Source organism: Aplysia californica, unplaced genomic scaffold (assembly GCF_000002075.1).
Source record: "Aplysia californica isolate F4 #8 unplaced genomic scaffold, AplCal3.0 scaffold00088, whole genome shotgun sequence".
Taxonomy (NCBI): Eukaryota; Metazoa; Mollusca; class Gastropoda; order Aplysiida; family Aplysiidae; genus Aplysia; species Aplysia californica.
Genome location: NW_004797358.1, coordinates 762,577 through 780,172, shown reverse-complemented (window position 1 = coordinate 780,172; position 17,596 = coordinate 762,577). Strand labels below are relative to the sequence as shown.

Genomic DNA, 17,596 nt, shown 5'->3' with positions numbered 1-17,596 from the left:
TTCTTCTATTTCTATGAGAGTCTTCAGTGTCCCAAGTCTCCGCTTTACCAAAATCTCTGCTGCGCCACATGTTCTCACACGTTTCTCCCCCGACATCGTCAACTGGATCCACCCACTAAAGGTTGCTGAATCTGTGACCACTGTAATAGTCTCCAGACCCCACTTAATCCCTAGATTGACACCCTTTAACACGGCCTCCAGTTCCGCCACATTAATGTGGTGATAATCGTCATTCTTCCTCATCCAAGCCCCATCCTCAACAATGACACCATCAATTTCCACCACGACTCCCATGCCCAAGCTGCTGGCGTCACACCACACCACCCCTTCCTTCGCTGACCTAACTCCCCACCTCCCTCGCACTGGATCTTCCTTTCGAATGCAATCAACTACCTCTTCAATCATCAGCTGGGCTCTGTCGCCAATGTAATCATTCCACTTATCCCCTTCTGAATGCCGTTCGATGAAACTGCAGGCTATCCGCAGCCAGCCAGCCACCGGGTAGTGACCCACCAGTTTTCCACAGATTGAGAAAAGCTCCCTCTTACTTAATTTGCAGCCCACCACTGGAACGTCACTGTTTCGTCCGAATACCAGCATCCCATCTGCGCCTCGTGAGAGCTTCAGACCCAACGCTGCTCCCCCTTCTAGCTCCATGGCTGGCTTTGCCAGTAACCAGTATCTCGCCAAATGCAAAATTACTTCTCCTGCTCTCAGCTGCGACACGTCCACAAGAATGTCATCAATAAAAGAGCTAGTGGCTCTATCTATCCGAGGAGACTGTTCCAACACCGTCTTTAACACCTTTGTCATGATTCTTGGAGCGGAATTCAGGCCGAATCCTACCCTTGTCAAGCAATAAATTTTCCCCTTGTACTGCACCAACTGATGCTTCCAGAGATCTGGACTGACACAAAGTTGTAAGTATGCAGCGCTAAGGTCCACAATCTCTGGCTCCCCTTCAATCTTCCGCCACTCTCGCATCCTGTCTGCACAAACATCAATAAGTTCATCTCCTGTGTGGCACTCTACGTACTTGTTCAGCTCACGGAAGTCTAGGACTGGCCGGACTTTGTTTTTCGTAGGCTGCTCGACCGCCATCAACGGGATAATTCCGTCCACCTCCCCATCCCATGGCAGCAGTATTCCGTCCTCAATCCATTTTTCAACTTCTTTGTTGAAAAGCTCCCTCGTTGCTCCCTGCATTCCACTGTCATACATGGCAACCTTGTTCCTCAACTCTGGGGCACAAACGTACTTCCAAAAGTACCTAACTGTCCATACATTCCCATCGAAGGTTGCCTCAAAATCTTTGTCCTGGATGGTAAGTCCATCGGGCCTCTGCGTTACCTGTGCTGGAGACCCACCCACGACAGCGCACGCCACCTTCCCAAACTGTACAGTTTTGTCGCTAACATTCACCCCTCCAAGCTTCTCTATGACATCCATTCCAATCACTACGTCGATACTACCAACGATATCATCAACCACAGTGGCTTGGGCTTCAACACACTCTCCAGCGATCTCAAGTTCAACTGGAGCAGTTCCCTTACATTTAACTATCCTCCCGTCGACTGCTTTGGTGTACACCTCCCCTTTCCAGTCATTCACAAACCGGGACCTGATCATTGTATAAGAACACCCAGTGTCCACGAGCGCACAAAGCCGCCTGCCTTTGCTGTAGACCCTGATAATCGGTACACACCGCACACCGCCCTTGGATGTAGTAGTTGACTTGCCACTTGCACTGGCTGTCCCAGTCTCTGTACCATTGCCGCTCTTGGCACCCCCTCCCTGCTCTCTTGACTCGTTGACCTTGCACTGAGAGGTAATATGCCCCTCTTCGCCACATATGAAACAAACAAGTCGTCGTCTCCATTCTTGGCAATCCCGTAAAAAATGTGGCTCACCACACTGAAAACACTTGACCCTCGATTTCTTCCCTCTGGACGCCGGCTCCACAGATGGAGCTGCTACACCCATGGAATTCTGAGCCAAAACACAAGCCCTTCCAATAAGGTCGGTCACCCTCATACCCTCAACTCCAAAGATTTGCTGTAACTCCAATCCAACATTGTCCGGGAAACCCGTTGCCATTATAAATGCTAACTTCACCACCTGCTCTAAGCCATTTCCAGTAAACCCACACAGCCTTGCAAGCCTCTGCAATTCGTTAGCAAATACATCTACTGCTTCACCCGCCCATCTACACTCCCTTAACCTTGCATAGGCAGTAAATTGATTCTCTGCAAAGGCTTCCCGCAGACTCTTTTTAATGGCCACAATGTCAGTCTTCTGTTTCGCATCCATCTCCAGATAGACAGCTAAAGCTCCCCCCTCCAGATACAGTGGAATGAAGCTCGCGACATCATCAATGTTCGTCAACTTTGCCACTAACTCTACTTTAGTAAGCCATGCCTCGACATCCCCTTCCCCACTAAAGGTTTAAACCATATCAGGCCGAACAGCCGCCACCATCTTTGCCGCCATACTTAGCAACTTAATCTAGTCTAGACTCTAGATCTAGATGAATCCAGCCCCAGCTTAGAGATCTATATTTCTAGCCGAAATAGCTTGTTGTTACTTGGAACACAAAACAAAGATTTAACACTACTAACCTTCTGTCACAACAAGGAAATCTTATACTTCTAGTTGAATTCTTTTCTTAATAAAAACATCATCAAAGATTATGAAAAAAAGTACAAACAGATTAACAAACATGGTCGTACTCACACCCTCTTCCTCTCTCACATGATAAACACAATAATTGCCATGAAAAGCAGTTTTGTACATTTGATACACAATGAAACCAATACATAATAATGGTGGAACTGGAAGAGTTTTAACCGAAAAATATAGTACATTGGTGAAAAAGAAGTCAAATATTTAGAATAAAAGTATGTCGTCCAAAACCAAACCTTGTTGCAGGAAGCTACGTTGGTCAGGTTACAGCTGCAAGTAAGAGCACATTCCTGGCCATAAGTTCCTTCAGCACACTCTGTGAAGAAAACACATCAAGAAGAATTCTTCTTAGGAAAAGATAAAATCAAAAATTTTGTTTTACAAAACAAAACATCCTGGACTCTTCCAAAAACAGGAAAAAATCCTCTTTTGAGATAACATTTAATGGGGAGTGAACGGTAAGTTGTGGTACATTTTACTTTAACAAAAAAACCTTTTATCTTCCCTCTGTTACGAAAATATGCCTTGCAAGAAGTGATATACAGTATTATTCTGACTTGCATTAAAGCTGCTATTATAAAACATTGCAATGAAGTATTTCATTTGACAAAACAATGATATTTGAGAAATCGATTCTCTTGAATTTTTGAATTTTGTTCATACAATTTTGTCAAGGAGAGAGTGACTTTGTTTTTTTTAATAGGTTGATTATTCACAAAGAACATCCATTTTCAAAGCAACACGAAAGAACAAAAGAAAACAATGTTCGATCTGTTTCAAACAGCTATATAAAGAATCTTCACCAAGTGACATTTGTGAGTTTTTTCATGCTGTAACTGTAACTCATGAGGACACACAAAAATACTTTTCTTTTTAACAACTCCCCTACTTCAAGAGAAAATACAGTCTAAAAAAAGGCTATAAGGGCCACTGAGGAACTCTTTGTAAACATGATGTCAAACAGACAGACAGACAGATGGACAGAGGGATGGAGGGACAGATGAATGGACAGGCAGACAGACAGATAGACAGACAGATGTACAGACAGACAGACAATCTTACCATCACACAAGAAGGGATTCTGCAAGTTCTGCTTGTAGCCGGGATCACAGTAGCAGGTGTAGCTTCCCTCTGTGTTGTTACAGTTCTGCTGGCACTGATTGCTGGACCCTCTCTCACACTCGTTCAAGTCTAAAATAAGACACAGACAGTTTTATTGACAAAACTTAAATACAGAAAACACTGGACTATGAACTATAATCCACAGGGTAAAACAACGAAGGGAAGGCCATGTGAAACCTGAGAGAGTCAAGGAGAATGAGATACAGAAAAGGGGCAAGACAGTTTCATTGACAAAACTTAAATACAGAAAACACTGGACTATGAACTATAATCCATAGGGTAAAACAACGAAGGGAAGGCCATGTGAAACCTGAGAGAGTCAAGGAGAATGAGATACCGAAAAGGGGCAAGACAGGAAACAATGTTAAGAAGTTAGCACTGAAAAGTGGAAAGGGTTTGTCTATGGCCTATACCCTCATCCAGGATAAAAAAGGCTATGATAAGAAACTGCAGAGGAGCATGCAGACAACACATCTTTGTCAAAATCAAAAGAATAGAATTGACTTCTGTAATACTAATCCACCTTTAACACTTTGTGGTGAAAATTATCCGTTCCGGTCACCTGGTGCAGAATCACATTCAAACATAAATATTCAGATTAACAAAGAGTGTGACATTTATTGCATTAAAAAAAAACCTTATCAAGAACTCTTCACACACATTACAAAGCACTCTTCACATAAAAAGGAAACTGAAAAAAAGAAGACAAACTAGACACTCACATAGATGTTAACAGGCTCTGATAAGTTGTAAATCATTTCCACCATCACCAAAACAATTTAGACCATTTAAAATGCAAACTACTTTGACCCTGCATGTCTCTTAGTTTTAATTTAAGTAAGAATTGTACGGCACTTGCAGCACAAATAGATCATATAAGTGCGGAAGAATAGAGTTGTTACTAAAGAGTAACATCTTCCAAAGTCTAATCCAGACGTCTGCCCAAGAACCAGGGTTTCTTGTCCATGTTGTGGGAGAAGGTAACAGACAAAGTAGGGGATTGCTGGGGTTGGGTGAAGTATGATATGGGTTTGCTCAAGAGGTTGCTATTGCAGTAATGAAGGCACAAAATTTGCCATACTGAAGAAACTTTTGAAACAGTGCGAGCAACTCAAAGACATAAAAGGATTATGTAACATACCGCAAGACAAGACATGATGTAAAATGAATGGTAGGGCCTATAAACTGCCAAGAAAGATTGGTGGACCAAATATGGAGGACACCTGTCGAATATTTGAAAAGAGGCAATAATCTTAAGGGAAATCTATAAAAGTGTTAAGAGCATGCAAATAAAAGATAAAGAGTTCCAACCTACGCACATCATTAACAAAAAAAAGAAGGCAAATCAATTTCCTGTAAAGACAAAATAAAAGAAAGATGGGGAGAATGCTTTAAAAAGCAGCTCAACCAAAATCAAACAGCCAAACAACCTCAAACTTTACCCAGAAATACAAGGAAACTGAAGAGCCATCCATATTATCAGGTGATCTCTCTCTCTCTCTTGCCCTTTTTAACTCCCAGTGGAGCACAGGCCATCAACAGCATTACTCCAGTGAAGCCTGTCCTGAGCATCCTTTTCTATCTGTTTCCATGATGTCCCCCCTTTTTCAATTTCTGCTTGTACCGCTCGCCTCCATGTCATCTTTGGTCTTCCCTTTTTATGTTTTCCTTGTGGGTTCCAAGTTAAAGCCTGTCTGATGATGCTTGTCGGGGGTCTCCTCAGGGTGTGTCCAATCCATTTCCATTTCTTCACCTGTATGTCTTCCTTTACTGGCCTTTTGGCTCGTTCTTTACCACAGTTAAGCATTAATGACTCGATCGTACCACTTGATCCCCACTATCCTTCGTTGTTGTTGTTGTTGTTGTTGTTGTTGTTATCGATCCAGCAACATCTGGGCTCTCGCCCTTCTGTCCAATGCCATGTAGTGATAAGTGCAGGTTTGCTGCAGTTGCTGTAATGTTCCGTAGAGTGTGTTGTCGAAGTTAGGTCTCGGAGGGAGAAGGGTAGCTCTGATGTCATTAAGGGCTGTACAATGGAAAAGGTGATGTTCCACTGTCTCATATGCATAGTCACACAAAGGACACGTTGGGGGAAGTTCTGGTTTTATTCTGTTCAAGTGAAAGTTGAGCTGTATATGTTCTGTTCGTAGGCGGAAGATCGTGGTCTGTTTCTTTCTCTGTAGGTGGTTGATATTGTCATTTCGTTTTGTTGTAGTCATATGTTTGAAAACTGCTCTGCCTGTCTTTCCCAAGGCCCATCTGTTCATCCAATCTTGTTTGCTGTTGCTTTTAATGATTTGTGTTGCAGTGTTGTATGAAGTTGGAATGTTGGGTTGTTCCTGTCTAGATCCCCTTTTGGCGAGTGTGTCTGCTCTGTCATTTCCAGGTATGTTTGAGTGTCCGGGAATTCACTGCATCACCAGGTTGACGCCACAGAATGTTATCAGATGATGGGAGCCAAACAGTATATGTGTCAAGTCTTCGTTTAGATGGTGATAATTTTCTATTGCTTGCAAGACTGATAGTGAGTCAGTGAAGATCACTATACTCTGGGTTTTGTTTGGATGAGTGTCAAAAACTGTGCGGAGATGGTATAGTGCTGTTTCAATTGCTATCATTTCTGTGTCGCAGTTGTTGCATTTCTCTCCACAGGCTGCAGAGATCTCATTGGAACTTCCATCTGGGTATTGTATTAGTATTCCATATCCGGCTTTGGTTGTGCTTTTGAATGCTGAGCCGTCTGTATAGACGTGTATCCAGTCATCTGAATAGCTGTCGATTGTTTGATGTGATGCAAGCATCAACTTCACTGGGTCTGAAGATTTTGTGCTATTGTCTCTGAGAGAAGTTTTAATGATTGGTTTTTCCATAGAAATGTGGGGAGGGATGTTTTGGTTGACTCTTTTGGTTTCTCTTCTGTTTTGTGGTAGGTGGTGGCTGTCCATTAGTTCTGTGATGCGATGCATGACTGATTTTTGTTGAAGTCGTTTGTTTGGTTTCCATGTTTCTACTAATTTCCTGTTTGGGTGGTTGGGGCACATTCTTTTGGTTTTTTCATGAAGCTCCAAAACTGCTTTATCTCTGTGTATTCCCAGGGGTTCAACATTTGACAGAATTTCACATGCGGCAGTAGGTGTAGATCTCATGCCACTATTTATGAAACAAAGGGCATTATTTTGGACCTTGTCAAGGGTATTGCAAGTTGTTGCACTACACATAGTGAGTAGGCTATTGCTGTATTCCAGGGAAGATCGGACATAACCAAGGTATAGAGCTCTCAGAGTTTGTTTGTCTGATCCCCATGAACTGCTCGCGAGTTTCTTTAAAAGTTGGAGTCTTCTTTTCGCCTTGTTCTTTATGCTCTCCACTTGGCTTTTCATTGTTAGACTTTGGTCAAGTTTGACTCCTAGATACGTTGGTTGTTCTTCTTTGGGGAGATTTTCATTTCCTATCTTCAGTTGGAGTTTTTCTTCGGCTGTTTTATGGCTCTTTGTAAAGATGGTGTATACTGTTTTCGAGCAGTTTATTTTGAGCTTCCATTTCTGACAGTAATTGTGGAGCTTCTTGAGGTCTTCATTTAATTTTCCTGCTCCTACTACCGTGCTGTGATGTGTCTGTCAGAGAGCAAGATCATCAGCGTAGAGTCTTTTCTGATTTCAGCACGTTCGTTACATCATTAATGAAGATCAGGAACAAAGTGCAACTCAGACAGGAACCTTGGGGTAGTAGGCCCTCCTCGAGTACTTCTCTTGACGAGTGGGCATTGTTCACCTTTGTTTCGATGTTTCGATCCGCTAGGAAAAACTTGATCCATTTATAAAGTTTCCCGTGTATCCCGAGGTCCATCATTTTCATGAGTAGGCCTTTTCTCCACACTCTGTCATACGCCTGTTGGAGATCTACAAAGTGGCAACAGTGTGTTTAGTCTCCTGGAAACCATCCTGGATGTCTTGACTTAGTTTGAAAAGTTAGTCTTCTGTGTTGCTGCCTTTTCTAAAGCCTGCTTGGTGTGGGTTCAAGGTGTTGGAGTTTTCCAGGTACCAGTAAAGGCGGTTGTTCACCCTTCTTTCGGCAAGCTTACCGATACATGATGTTAGTGATATAGGTCGGTAGCTCTTCGCTTCTCCAGGTGGTTTCCCCTTCTTTAGGAGTAGTATGATCTGGGCGATCCTCCATGCATTGGTATTCCACTCGTTCTCCATGTGGTATTTACTAAGCGGCGTATGACATCTTTTCCTTTATCACCAAGGTTGCACAGCATTTCGTTGTGTATTTTGTCTGGTCCTAGGGCTTTCTTTTACTTTAATTTTTTGAGGGCCTGTCCAAGTTCCATCATGCTGAAATCCTCCTCAAAAAGGGTGTTGTTCACGGTAGGGGCTTTTTCTTCATGCTTAGCCTTGTTTATGAAGAGTCTATTGGCCTCAGTTAGACTACTTGCCCTGTTTATCCTTTGTAGGCATCCATTTACGAAGCTCTGCAGTTTCCTTGCTGCTGGTACTGTGAGCCTCCATGTCTCTGAACCATACAGTAAAACAGTCTTCACGTTTGTTTTGAAGATCCTCAGCTTGGTGTTCAATCCCAGTTCCTTAGACATCCATGTATTCCTGAGAATGATGAAGGCTGCTCTTGCCTTTTGGATTCTGACCTTGATGTCTTCTTCTGTTCCCTCTGCCTTGTTGATGACACTTCCCAGGTAGGTGAAGGATTCAACATCCGCCAATGGTGCCCCTTGCAGTGTGATAGGAGCGTTGGCTGCATTCATTCATAGAACTTTCGTTTTATCCATGTGAATATGGAGTCCAACACTACGGGAGAAGGTCCTGAGGTGATCTGTTTTCTGTTGCATCTGGGCTCGACTGTGAGAAAGAAGTGCCAAGTCATCTGCAAAGTCCAAGTCTTCCAACTGACTGGAAAGGGTCCACTGTATGCCACCGCGTTGTCCTCTCATTATCCAATCCACTACTAATAAAAAGAGAAAAGGCAATCGCAGGCATCCCTGTCTCCCTCCTGTATTCACTTCAAACGAGTTTGTCCACTGTCCTCCAAGTAAGACACATTCCCTCATACATCTTCTTGATCAATCTCACGAACTTGTCAGGTATTCCGTGGTGGTGCATGAGCTTCCATACGGAGTCCCTATCTAGGCTGTCAAAAGCTTTCTCGTAGTCAACAAAGTTAACGTACAGGGAAGAGTTCCACTCTTTGGACTGCTCAACTATTATCCTCAAAGTTGCAATCTGATCTGTACATGATCTCTTTTTACGAAATCTTGCCTGCTTCTCTCTTAGTTTTGTATACACGGCTTCCTTCAGTCTTTCCAGTATAGTACGACTTAAAATCTTCCCAGGAATGGACAGGAGCATGATTCCTCTGTAGTTTTTACACTCATGCAGGTATCCTTTCTTGGGTAGTTTCATGAGCAATCCCTCTCTCCAATCCTGTGTAAATTCTTCGCTGTCCCATATCTTGCCAATAATTCCATGAAGAATCCCTGCCGCAGTGTCAATATCCGCCTCGAGAACTTCTGGGGGAATTCCATCTGGGCTGGCTGCCTGGCCTGCTTTCTGGTGTCTTATCGCCTTCTTGATCTCTTCTAAACTAGGCTTTTCTTCACTCACCCCCACGTCAATCTCTGCTGGTGGAATGTCAAACTATTTTTCTGGCCTCAGTCTGTTCAGTAGCTCTTTGAAATGCTCCTTCCAGCATTCTTTCTGATCGTCTGGATTTGTGAGAAGCTTTCCCTCTTTATCCTTATTTATCCTTCACTGGCACATCTATCAGGTGATCAGACAACAGAAAAAAGAGACCCCCCCAAAAAAAAACACCAAACAAAAAAACCCAAACCCAAACAACAAATCACCAGGGATTGTTGAAATGACCACAGAGGTCTGCCAAAATGCTGCCATCACATAGACAATCAGGGGAAACGCCCTACTTAGTCATACTGAGAAGATAGGCTACACGCAAAGATATTAGAATAAAGGAAAAGACCTCCGCTTGAAATTCAGTTTGGCAGAGAACAAATTGTATTCAGGAAAGGGAACAGTTGCACAGATGCAATATTCACACAAAAACAACAGATTATGATCAAGAACTAAACACTGTCATTGTGGACAAATAAAAGGCCTTCAATAGAGTTGTCCGAAACAAATTATGGATAGCGCTGGAAGAATACATAATCAAAGGACAGCTGTAAAACATATGGCATTATATAAAAACAGCAAAACAATAGTAATTTGTGTCCGGTGTTCATCAATTTTTGGGCATATGGAGTCACTGGTATCATCTTGAAGCTTATTTGTTTCTTTCAATGAAAAAAACTACCCATCTATCTTGAATAAAAGTCAAGATATTTGCGATTGAAGGAGAAGGGGTCCCATGGTTTCGGTGGTAAAATTAGCAAGAAACTGGGTGCCAAAGTTCTACATTTCAATAGCTTGAGAGTCCTTGAAAATGATAAAATTAAATATTTTATGCATTTAATCAACGTGTTTCTGTGAATTTCACATGGAAATGTGTTTTTATTTGTGGACACATGAAAAGTTCATAAAAATTGCCAAACAGGTGGAAACGTTCCTGTTTCTTCAATTTCATTATTTTGATGAGCGCCTGATGTCATGATGCATGATACCTCACATTTGGTAATAAAACCTATCACAAAGATGGAGACACTTTGAAATAGAACTTCTTCTGAATGAAAAAATAGAACTCATTTATTTTGTAACAAGACAAAGATCTCAAACTTTACACTCCAGATGACAATGAACTGTGCTATGAAATCTGAACTGTTCTTCATGAGAAAAAATAAAGTAATCCCTTTCAACCTTCCCCACCAACATGACATACAAAACCCCAACTAAAGTAACCAAGATAAACAACACACAGTTTTACTTTAAGATGAGACAGGATAATATTTCATAGATCTCCACCCAAAGAAATTTGCTGTGACATGATAAATACAAACATGCACATGCACACATACATAAAAACACAAAGACACACCCACACCCCCACACCCCCACACAGACAGACACAGACAGATAAACACACACACACACATACATGAATACAAAAACAAACCATGACTGAGTTGCCACAAGAGAAGCACCCAACCAAGTGAACTGTCTTTTATTGTTTTCATTTTCTCCTTCTCTCAACAACTCCACTCTACACATGAAGCTTAAAAGAAATTACAAATGTTTCGTTTTTTATTTTGCTTTTGAATTACAGTTACTTGGAAACATAAAGAATGGGGAGGAACACATTCATAAAAAAATCCCAGTTTCTTGAAGAAAAAACCCAGCCAACAGCAAACCACTAAACCTGAACCAATGTAGCAAACACCAACGTCAGCTCTCCATCAGGGAAGTCTCGTTGTGCCCTCAAGGGAGAAGAAATGAGAAGTCATCTCCTCAAATAATAACATTCATAATGTTATATTTCTGTGATTCCTACAGAGTAGAAATTTTTTATAACACCTAAACCTATGTGCCACCTACCATTGCAAACGTTGCTCGCATCAATGAAGCCAGACTCACACTCACAGTGAAAGGAACCAGGATCATTGACACATATCTGTGGAAACAAAAAAGGACTTTAAAAAAGAGGCAATAGAAGGTTATCTTTACCTGGCAAAAATTCCATGTCTTGTAAGATTGTAAGCACAAATAAAAAGATTATGGAAAAATACAAATATCACAGATTAAAATCTAAACTTAAAGCTGGAATACTAAGTCAAAGGGAGAAAATCTGAAATGTGCTGTACTTTCAGAATTTCTGGAATTATAGAAAAGGTGGCATCCCTACTGTCGACATAAAATTTTACAGGTTATTTTGTAACAACTTAGGAAATAATACTTTCTGTTTTTCTGCCTCACAATTGCTGGACTGCAAACCTCGTTTGTCCTTCTGTCTGCACAATTTAATTCGAGTCAACATAATGAAGGAAGAGATCAATGTACAACATTATATAGTTTTCAATATGAGCCACTGAACCAGAAATCAGCAGACTCTGATTAAACTTAAATAAAATTCATAAATGTATATCGTCTGAAAGCTGTTGAACTGTTCTAAGTCTATAAAAAAAGTAAATTTTTAAAGACAAAAAAACACAAAACGGTTTCATTTTTTAAAGATTGTACATTTTCTTACTTTTTCTAACAGTTTTTTTTTGCGGAGGGGAGGGGGGGGGGGGGGGGGGTTCGTGTTCGAGAGGTTACGATGTTTGCCTCTCCTTCAATAGGTTCAAGGTTCGAATTTGGACAGCAACGGAACATTTTCTTCTCTAAAATTTCCTCCTTTCACCTTCTTTTCTGCTTTCACCTTCTTTCCTGCTCTCTAACAATGTTATGTCAAATGCTTTCGTCTCCACTGTCTGCCCCTCTCCCCCTCGATCCCTCCTCTGGGCTCCTGACTCTTGCTGCAGCCTTTCTACATCTACTCCTTGGCTCCTTCTTACTGCTGTCTTATGGTAGGCAAGATGCAACACCTAGCCATCTTGGATGAGAATGAAAAATCTCAGAGTTCTCAAGTGCAAGTTGCCCAAGTTAAACATCCCTTGATGGTTCAAAATTGATAAGAGTAGGCATCGGCCGCCACCTGTGCAAAATTCAAAACTTCTTGCCAACTGAAAATGTTTAATGTGTCCCGCATGCTCATATGACCGTAAGCAATTGTGAGCGCCATAAAACACTTACCCCCTAAAAACAACAACAACCCCCCCCCCCCAACAAAGACATTGGGTTTACTCACTTAGAGAAGACACTTGATTAGAGGAGTACTGAGTACCAACCTCAAAGTGAATAATATCATCTCATTCTTTAAATACACATATGTCACTAAGAAAATTCTTTGTATCCTGATGGTCAAACATCAAACTAAATTCTTAGTGACCCAGGTGTAGAGGGTTACATTCTAAATCATTCACAAATAATACTTGCTTCTGAAGTGTCATCAAATCAAGATGTCCCAAGCCGGAAACAGGATAATATGAATTTGTTACAACCTTTTTGACCGTTTGACATGGGGGCTAAAATCTTTTCTTCTTACTTAACTCTTCAGTACACCTCTCTTTCATGCTAATCTAGTGACTGACGGTCCAGTGTAGCAAAACATATACTACAGACACTCACCATGGGAGATCCAAAACTAAAAAAATGTTTGTGCTTAATAGGATGAGTGACTCTTCTAAAAACTAATTTTTTTTAGAAGACTGCAATATATTAGAGATCAGGCCTTTGAGTGTATCTCAACATAATCTTGAACTAGAAAAAAAATGTCTCTAAATAAAGGAAATATTTGATTTGTTATTGATTATAATTCCTTCTCTTTCATCCCTGTAAGATTATGAGATTATCTTGAGTGTGCCCCCACTGAACTGAAACAAACCACCTCACCCATTGTGTCCTGTTAGCAGCAGCGCACTGGTCATCTGGCGTCCCACACTCATTTATGTCCACATGACAAGAGAGACCTTCCCAGCCCTTCTTGCAGGAACAGATGCCAAATTGTGGGTCACAGGACAAGGTATTGTCCCCAGAACAGTTGCACTGATGTCTACATTCTTGTCCGTAAGTGCCGGGACTGCAAACTGAGACAACAGGAACATACACAACAGAGTCAGTGTTTTTCTCCCCCCTGAATGCAAGAAAAAGAAATTACAGTCAAAACTGTCCAAGACAGCCACCCATTGTCGAGAAGAAAAGCGGTTGTCTTAGACAAGTGGATGTCCAGGACAGTGTTATTATAATGCAGCAAAAATGTCAGGAAGGAAGTTGGAAATGGTCTTCATACAATTTGATCGTTTTGGACAGGCGGCTGTTAGAGCAGGTTGGACTGCATATCATTTGTGTGGATTTTTTATTTCAAGTCACATTAGTCATCACTCAAGGTGTTACTTTTTGCATCATGCTATGCCTTTTCCTTGAGGTGACTCATTAAAACTCTGCCACTTCCCTGCTTGGAGACATTGGGACCAGCAGGGGCATTAAATTACTTAATCGGTGAGGTAGTAGTTATTACATACACAGTTTTGCCAACATTTCAAACAATATTGCTTCCTGTCTGTTTCAAGGAACAAGCCACTAAAAGTAGGTTCTCAAAGTTCCTAGATTTCTTCTGCACTGGCATGGTGATTTTGCAATTCTTAATTTTCACTTAACGCAAATGTTTGAATGGTGCCCAATCAATAGTAATATTTATGAGAGAGAAGAAAAGAGAAAGAGGGGGGAGAGGGAGAGGGAGAGGGAGATGGAGAGGGAGAGGGAGAGAGAGAGAGAGAGAGAGAGAGAGAGAGAGAGAGAGAGAGAGATTTTATTTGTTCATTAATCACATGCCTCCAGAAGTTAAAGGGTAGAATGACAAGAGATGATGTTAAATAAATGTAAATTTATAATTAGTGAGAAGAGTTAGGTGAAGATAAACTTCTTGTTTGTTTAACAGACATTAAAAAAACGGCATCTATAATATCCATTCTCAATCTCCACATATGAACACAGATGTGCACTTTAAAATGCACAGAAATAAAACAGGGATGGATCTTTGCTGGTGGTTGGAGAACCAAAGAAAAATCTTGCAGACTCCGAGGTCTGTTTGGAGAGGAGCAGACTTATTCAAGCTTTTGTGTTTGTAAACACAGACTAGGACACAAGATTGAGCAAATTGAAGACATAAATGTTTGAGGAAAGAGAAAATAAACTGCCTAGTCCATATACAGTTTGATGATGATGACAATAGCATTCTTTTCACCATCACAGTGACATAAACATTTACGTAAGACAAAATAAAAGACCCTCTAGTGACACTGAAGGCGACACTCCAAGAATTTTATGCAAACCACTAAATGAAAAGAATAGAATGTTTGTCCTCACACATTTGAATCTTTCCAGTATGCCACAAGGCCCCTTTAAGCATGACCATCTCCTTTACTTAAAATATTATGATTTATATATTTTGTCTCTTCATGGCACTCCATGTCTTTTAGTGTAATGAGCAGGGCTACTCTCAGGCACACATTTGAACAATCTTCTTCAACTGATTGAAATGCATAAGTGTGGCGGCCCAACAAAATGTGCCACTTTTTGCTAGGGGTGTTTCTGAGATATATATGAGATTCAAGTCAATAAAGAGTCATCTGTGACAGATCAGGTCTTGTGTATCATTTCCAATTAAAAACATAAGTGAAATCTGTGTACAAAGATGCTTGTTTTATATTTTTAAAACTCGTTCGCTACATATTATTTTGGGCTTATGGACGAATTTTTTTCTGGAGGGCAAAATGAAACGATGACTAATGTGCAGTTCAAAGGTCTTTGGTGGCACATAAATTCAAATAAATATCAACATATTATACACCAAAATGTTCAGTATTATTTGTAGAATACATCTGTAATTTTTATATGTGCATTTTTCAACTTCGGTTCCTGTAAACGGCGATTATGCAACACAATTTTGCTTGGAAGCGGATATAATTTCAAAATAAAAAATTAACCCTTAAGATTCTGGTCCCTGATAAATGTTTGCCCGATAAGCGCAATCCTGCGCGGCGCTCCACAGCTGGTCCCTGATCAGTCGTCGTCCCGCGCGGGCAACGCATTTCGTTTAGGGCGGGGTCTGCATCTGTGTGCTAAAATGTGTGTGCGTCAATCTGCTTGTGCCTGTGTGTCCATCTGGAACTTACTGCATTGTTTTGCAACGCCAGGCGTTGGTAGAGATAACAGAGCGTCGGTTGAGACGTTCATCCAATGAAATATGAGCATTTTGACCCAATTGACACTTGAGGAGCTCGAAAGGATATTCAGGAAATAGGACTTTCATCTTTCAATGCAAACACCTTTCCTCACTTTTAAAATGATGTAATTCTTACACCAAACGTTGTTTCCTGATGTAAATAATCATATTTGGTGGTTTTTGAACCATTGTCCTACCAGAGGGAGAAATTTGAGAGCAACTGAATAAAAAAAATCTTCGGAAACTATCCCATTTTTTTCCTCTTTCGAACGATAGCTGATAAGCAGTTGTTCGCAAGTTCATTCATAATAGGTGTGAAATCTGGAAAACTCTGGAAAAGTTATTCGATTTGGTGTAAATTCCAATCTCAGCGTCTCTGATCAACCGACTAGGAGATAATGGGATTATTCGTGTGATCGTAACACTTATTCATTGATCGTATCAGTTTGCAATAAAAGATGAGGTGTTTCCCTGACCAGCCGCGGCACGCTCGCGTGACCAGTGTCTGACCCCGGTGCCCCGCGGCACAAGCCCGCAGGCGACGTAAGTGGGTCATCGATCGATAAGAGCCCTCTTCCGGTTAACCCCGCAGGACTAGAGTTAATCATCTTTCGTGCAACTCAATAAAATTTGTTTGCCCCTATAGTCAAATGATACATCAAAATAACCATATAAATGAACATAGAACAGGAAAATATTGAAAAATTTGCAGTTATTTACATACATTCCAAAAAGTTTGAACATTTGGATCATAACATCTGAATTGAAAAAAATGTCTTTTTTTATATCACTCGTATCTTATATGGAATTATTCAGAATTGCATTTGGAAAAAACCTACTCAGGTCTTGAATAGTGCTCTTCGTGTAATTTCTTAGAAAAACAGTGATTTTCGGAAGGAAAAATTATTTTGACAATTTAGATCTAGATCTAGATCTAGCACTGAAAAATGTATTGATTTTTCAATAACAGAACAACGGCAATTTGAGTCCAAGAGTATCAATATTCTAAATAAGAGTCTTACAATTTTTTAGTAAGCAAAATAATGATACATTTAGCTGCGTAAAGGTACTAAGACTGGTGTCTGGGCTATAATTTAGGCATTGCGATAAAACAAAGTCGCATAAACTTCGAAATCACGTTTCTAAACTGAATCAAAACTTCCGATTTTCGGTGGAAACGCTTGACCCAGAAGTCAACGTTATAACCTTTATTTTCACATAGATATGTCAATTGGAATAAAATCTAAGCTAAAATTATAGGTCGGGGGCGGCTTGTCGTACAGAAGTCACTTTAGCCATGCTGCTGCTACACGGCTTGGCGTAAAGAATGAGTTAACCATACCCTAAATCCAACAGATGACCATCTTTGACTTAAAATGTCATTCTTTCCCATGTATTCTGTCACTGCACTTTGTCGTTCAAAAGCTCATAACTTTTGAACCCTGAGGTGTTGGCATGAAAACAAAAAAGGCAAATTACCTAGAAATATGGCCTAAAACAGAATATGTGCATATCTCAGTGTGCACATTTTGTCCAATGTGAAGGATTTTCTTGTGCTGCTACACACAGAACCATGTATGGGAAACAAAACTGTAACATTTCAGAGCATCAATATAAAAGACAAAGAGCAATATGTCTTCCCCTTACCAGTGCAGGAATTGTTGTTAGATTTTGAGTAGCCTGGGTTACAGGAGCAAACGAAGCTGCCTGGTGTGTTCTGGCACGTTGCATTGTCTGGGCATGGGTCTGAATCACACTCATCCTCATCTACATCACAAGTAGCTCCTGTCCAGCCCTGTTTACAGCTGCATGAGCCATTCACCTGGAGGAAAGGACAGAACAGTCACACTGCATGAGATAGGTAAGGATAACATTTGCTCTTCACACAGGCACTAACGTGTTTATAATATTCACCCCAACAAACAAAAAGTTGTGTTTGTGGAAGCTGTTATTTTGTAGATTTTCCTAGCAAGAAAACCCAAGCAACACACATAAAATCGTATCAATTTTAAAGTCCAGATGAGATAATTTAACTACTTTCTATCATGTTTGCTTTTCTAACTTC

General features: G+C 40.8%; 1 protein-coding gene across 1 annotated transcript in view; it reads right to left on the bottom strand.

Annotated features, from left to right (window-relative positions):
• Nucleotides 1–2,918: 2,918 nt before the first annotated feature.
• The window catches only part of LOC101854936, a gene marked incomplete at both ends in the record, with an annotated part of 275,129 nt that continues 260,451 nt past the window's right edge, over nucleotides 2,919–17,596 (bottom strand). Inside the window, 5 exon segments of the mRNA XM_013080473.1 lie at nucleotides 2,919–2,998; nucleotides 3,745–3,873; nucleotides 11,304–11,379; nucleotides 13,200–13,393; nucleotides 17,179–17,353. Of these exon segments, the coding sequence (XP_012935927.1) occupies nucleotides 2,919–2,998; nucleotides 3,745–3,873; nucleotides 11,304–11,379; nucleotides 13,200–13,393; nucleotides 17,179–17,353 (654 nt within the window).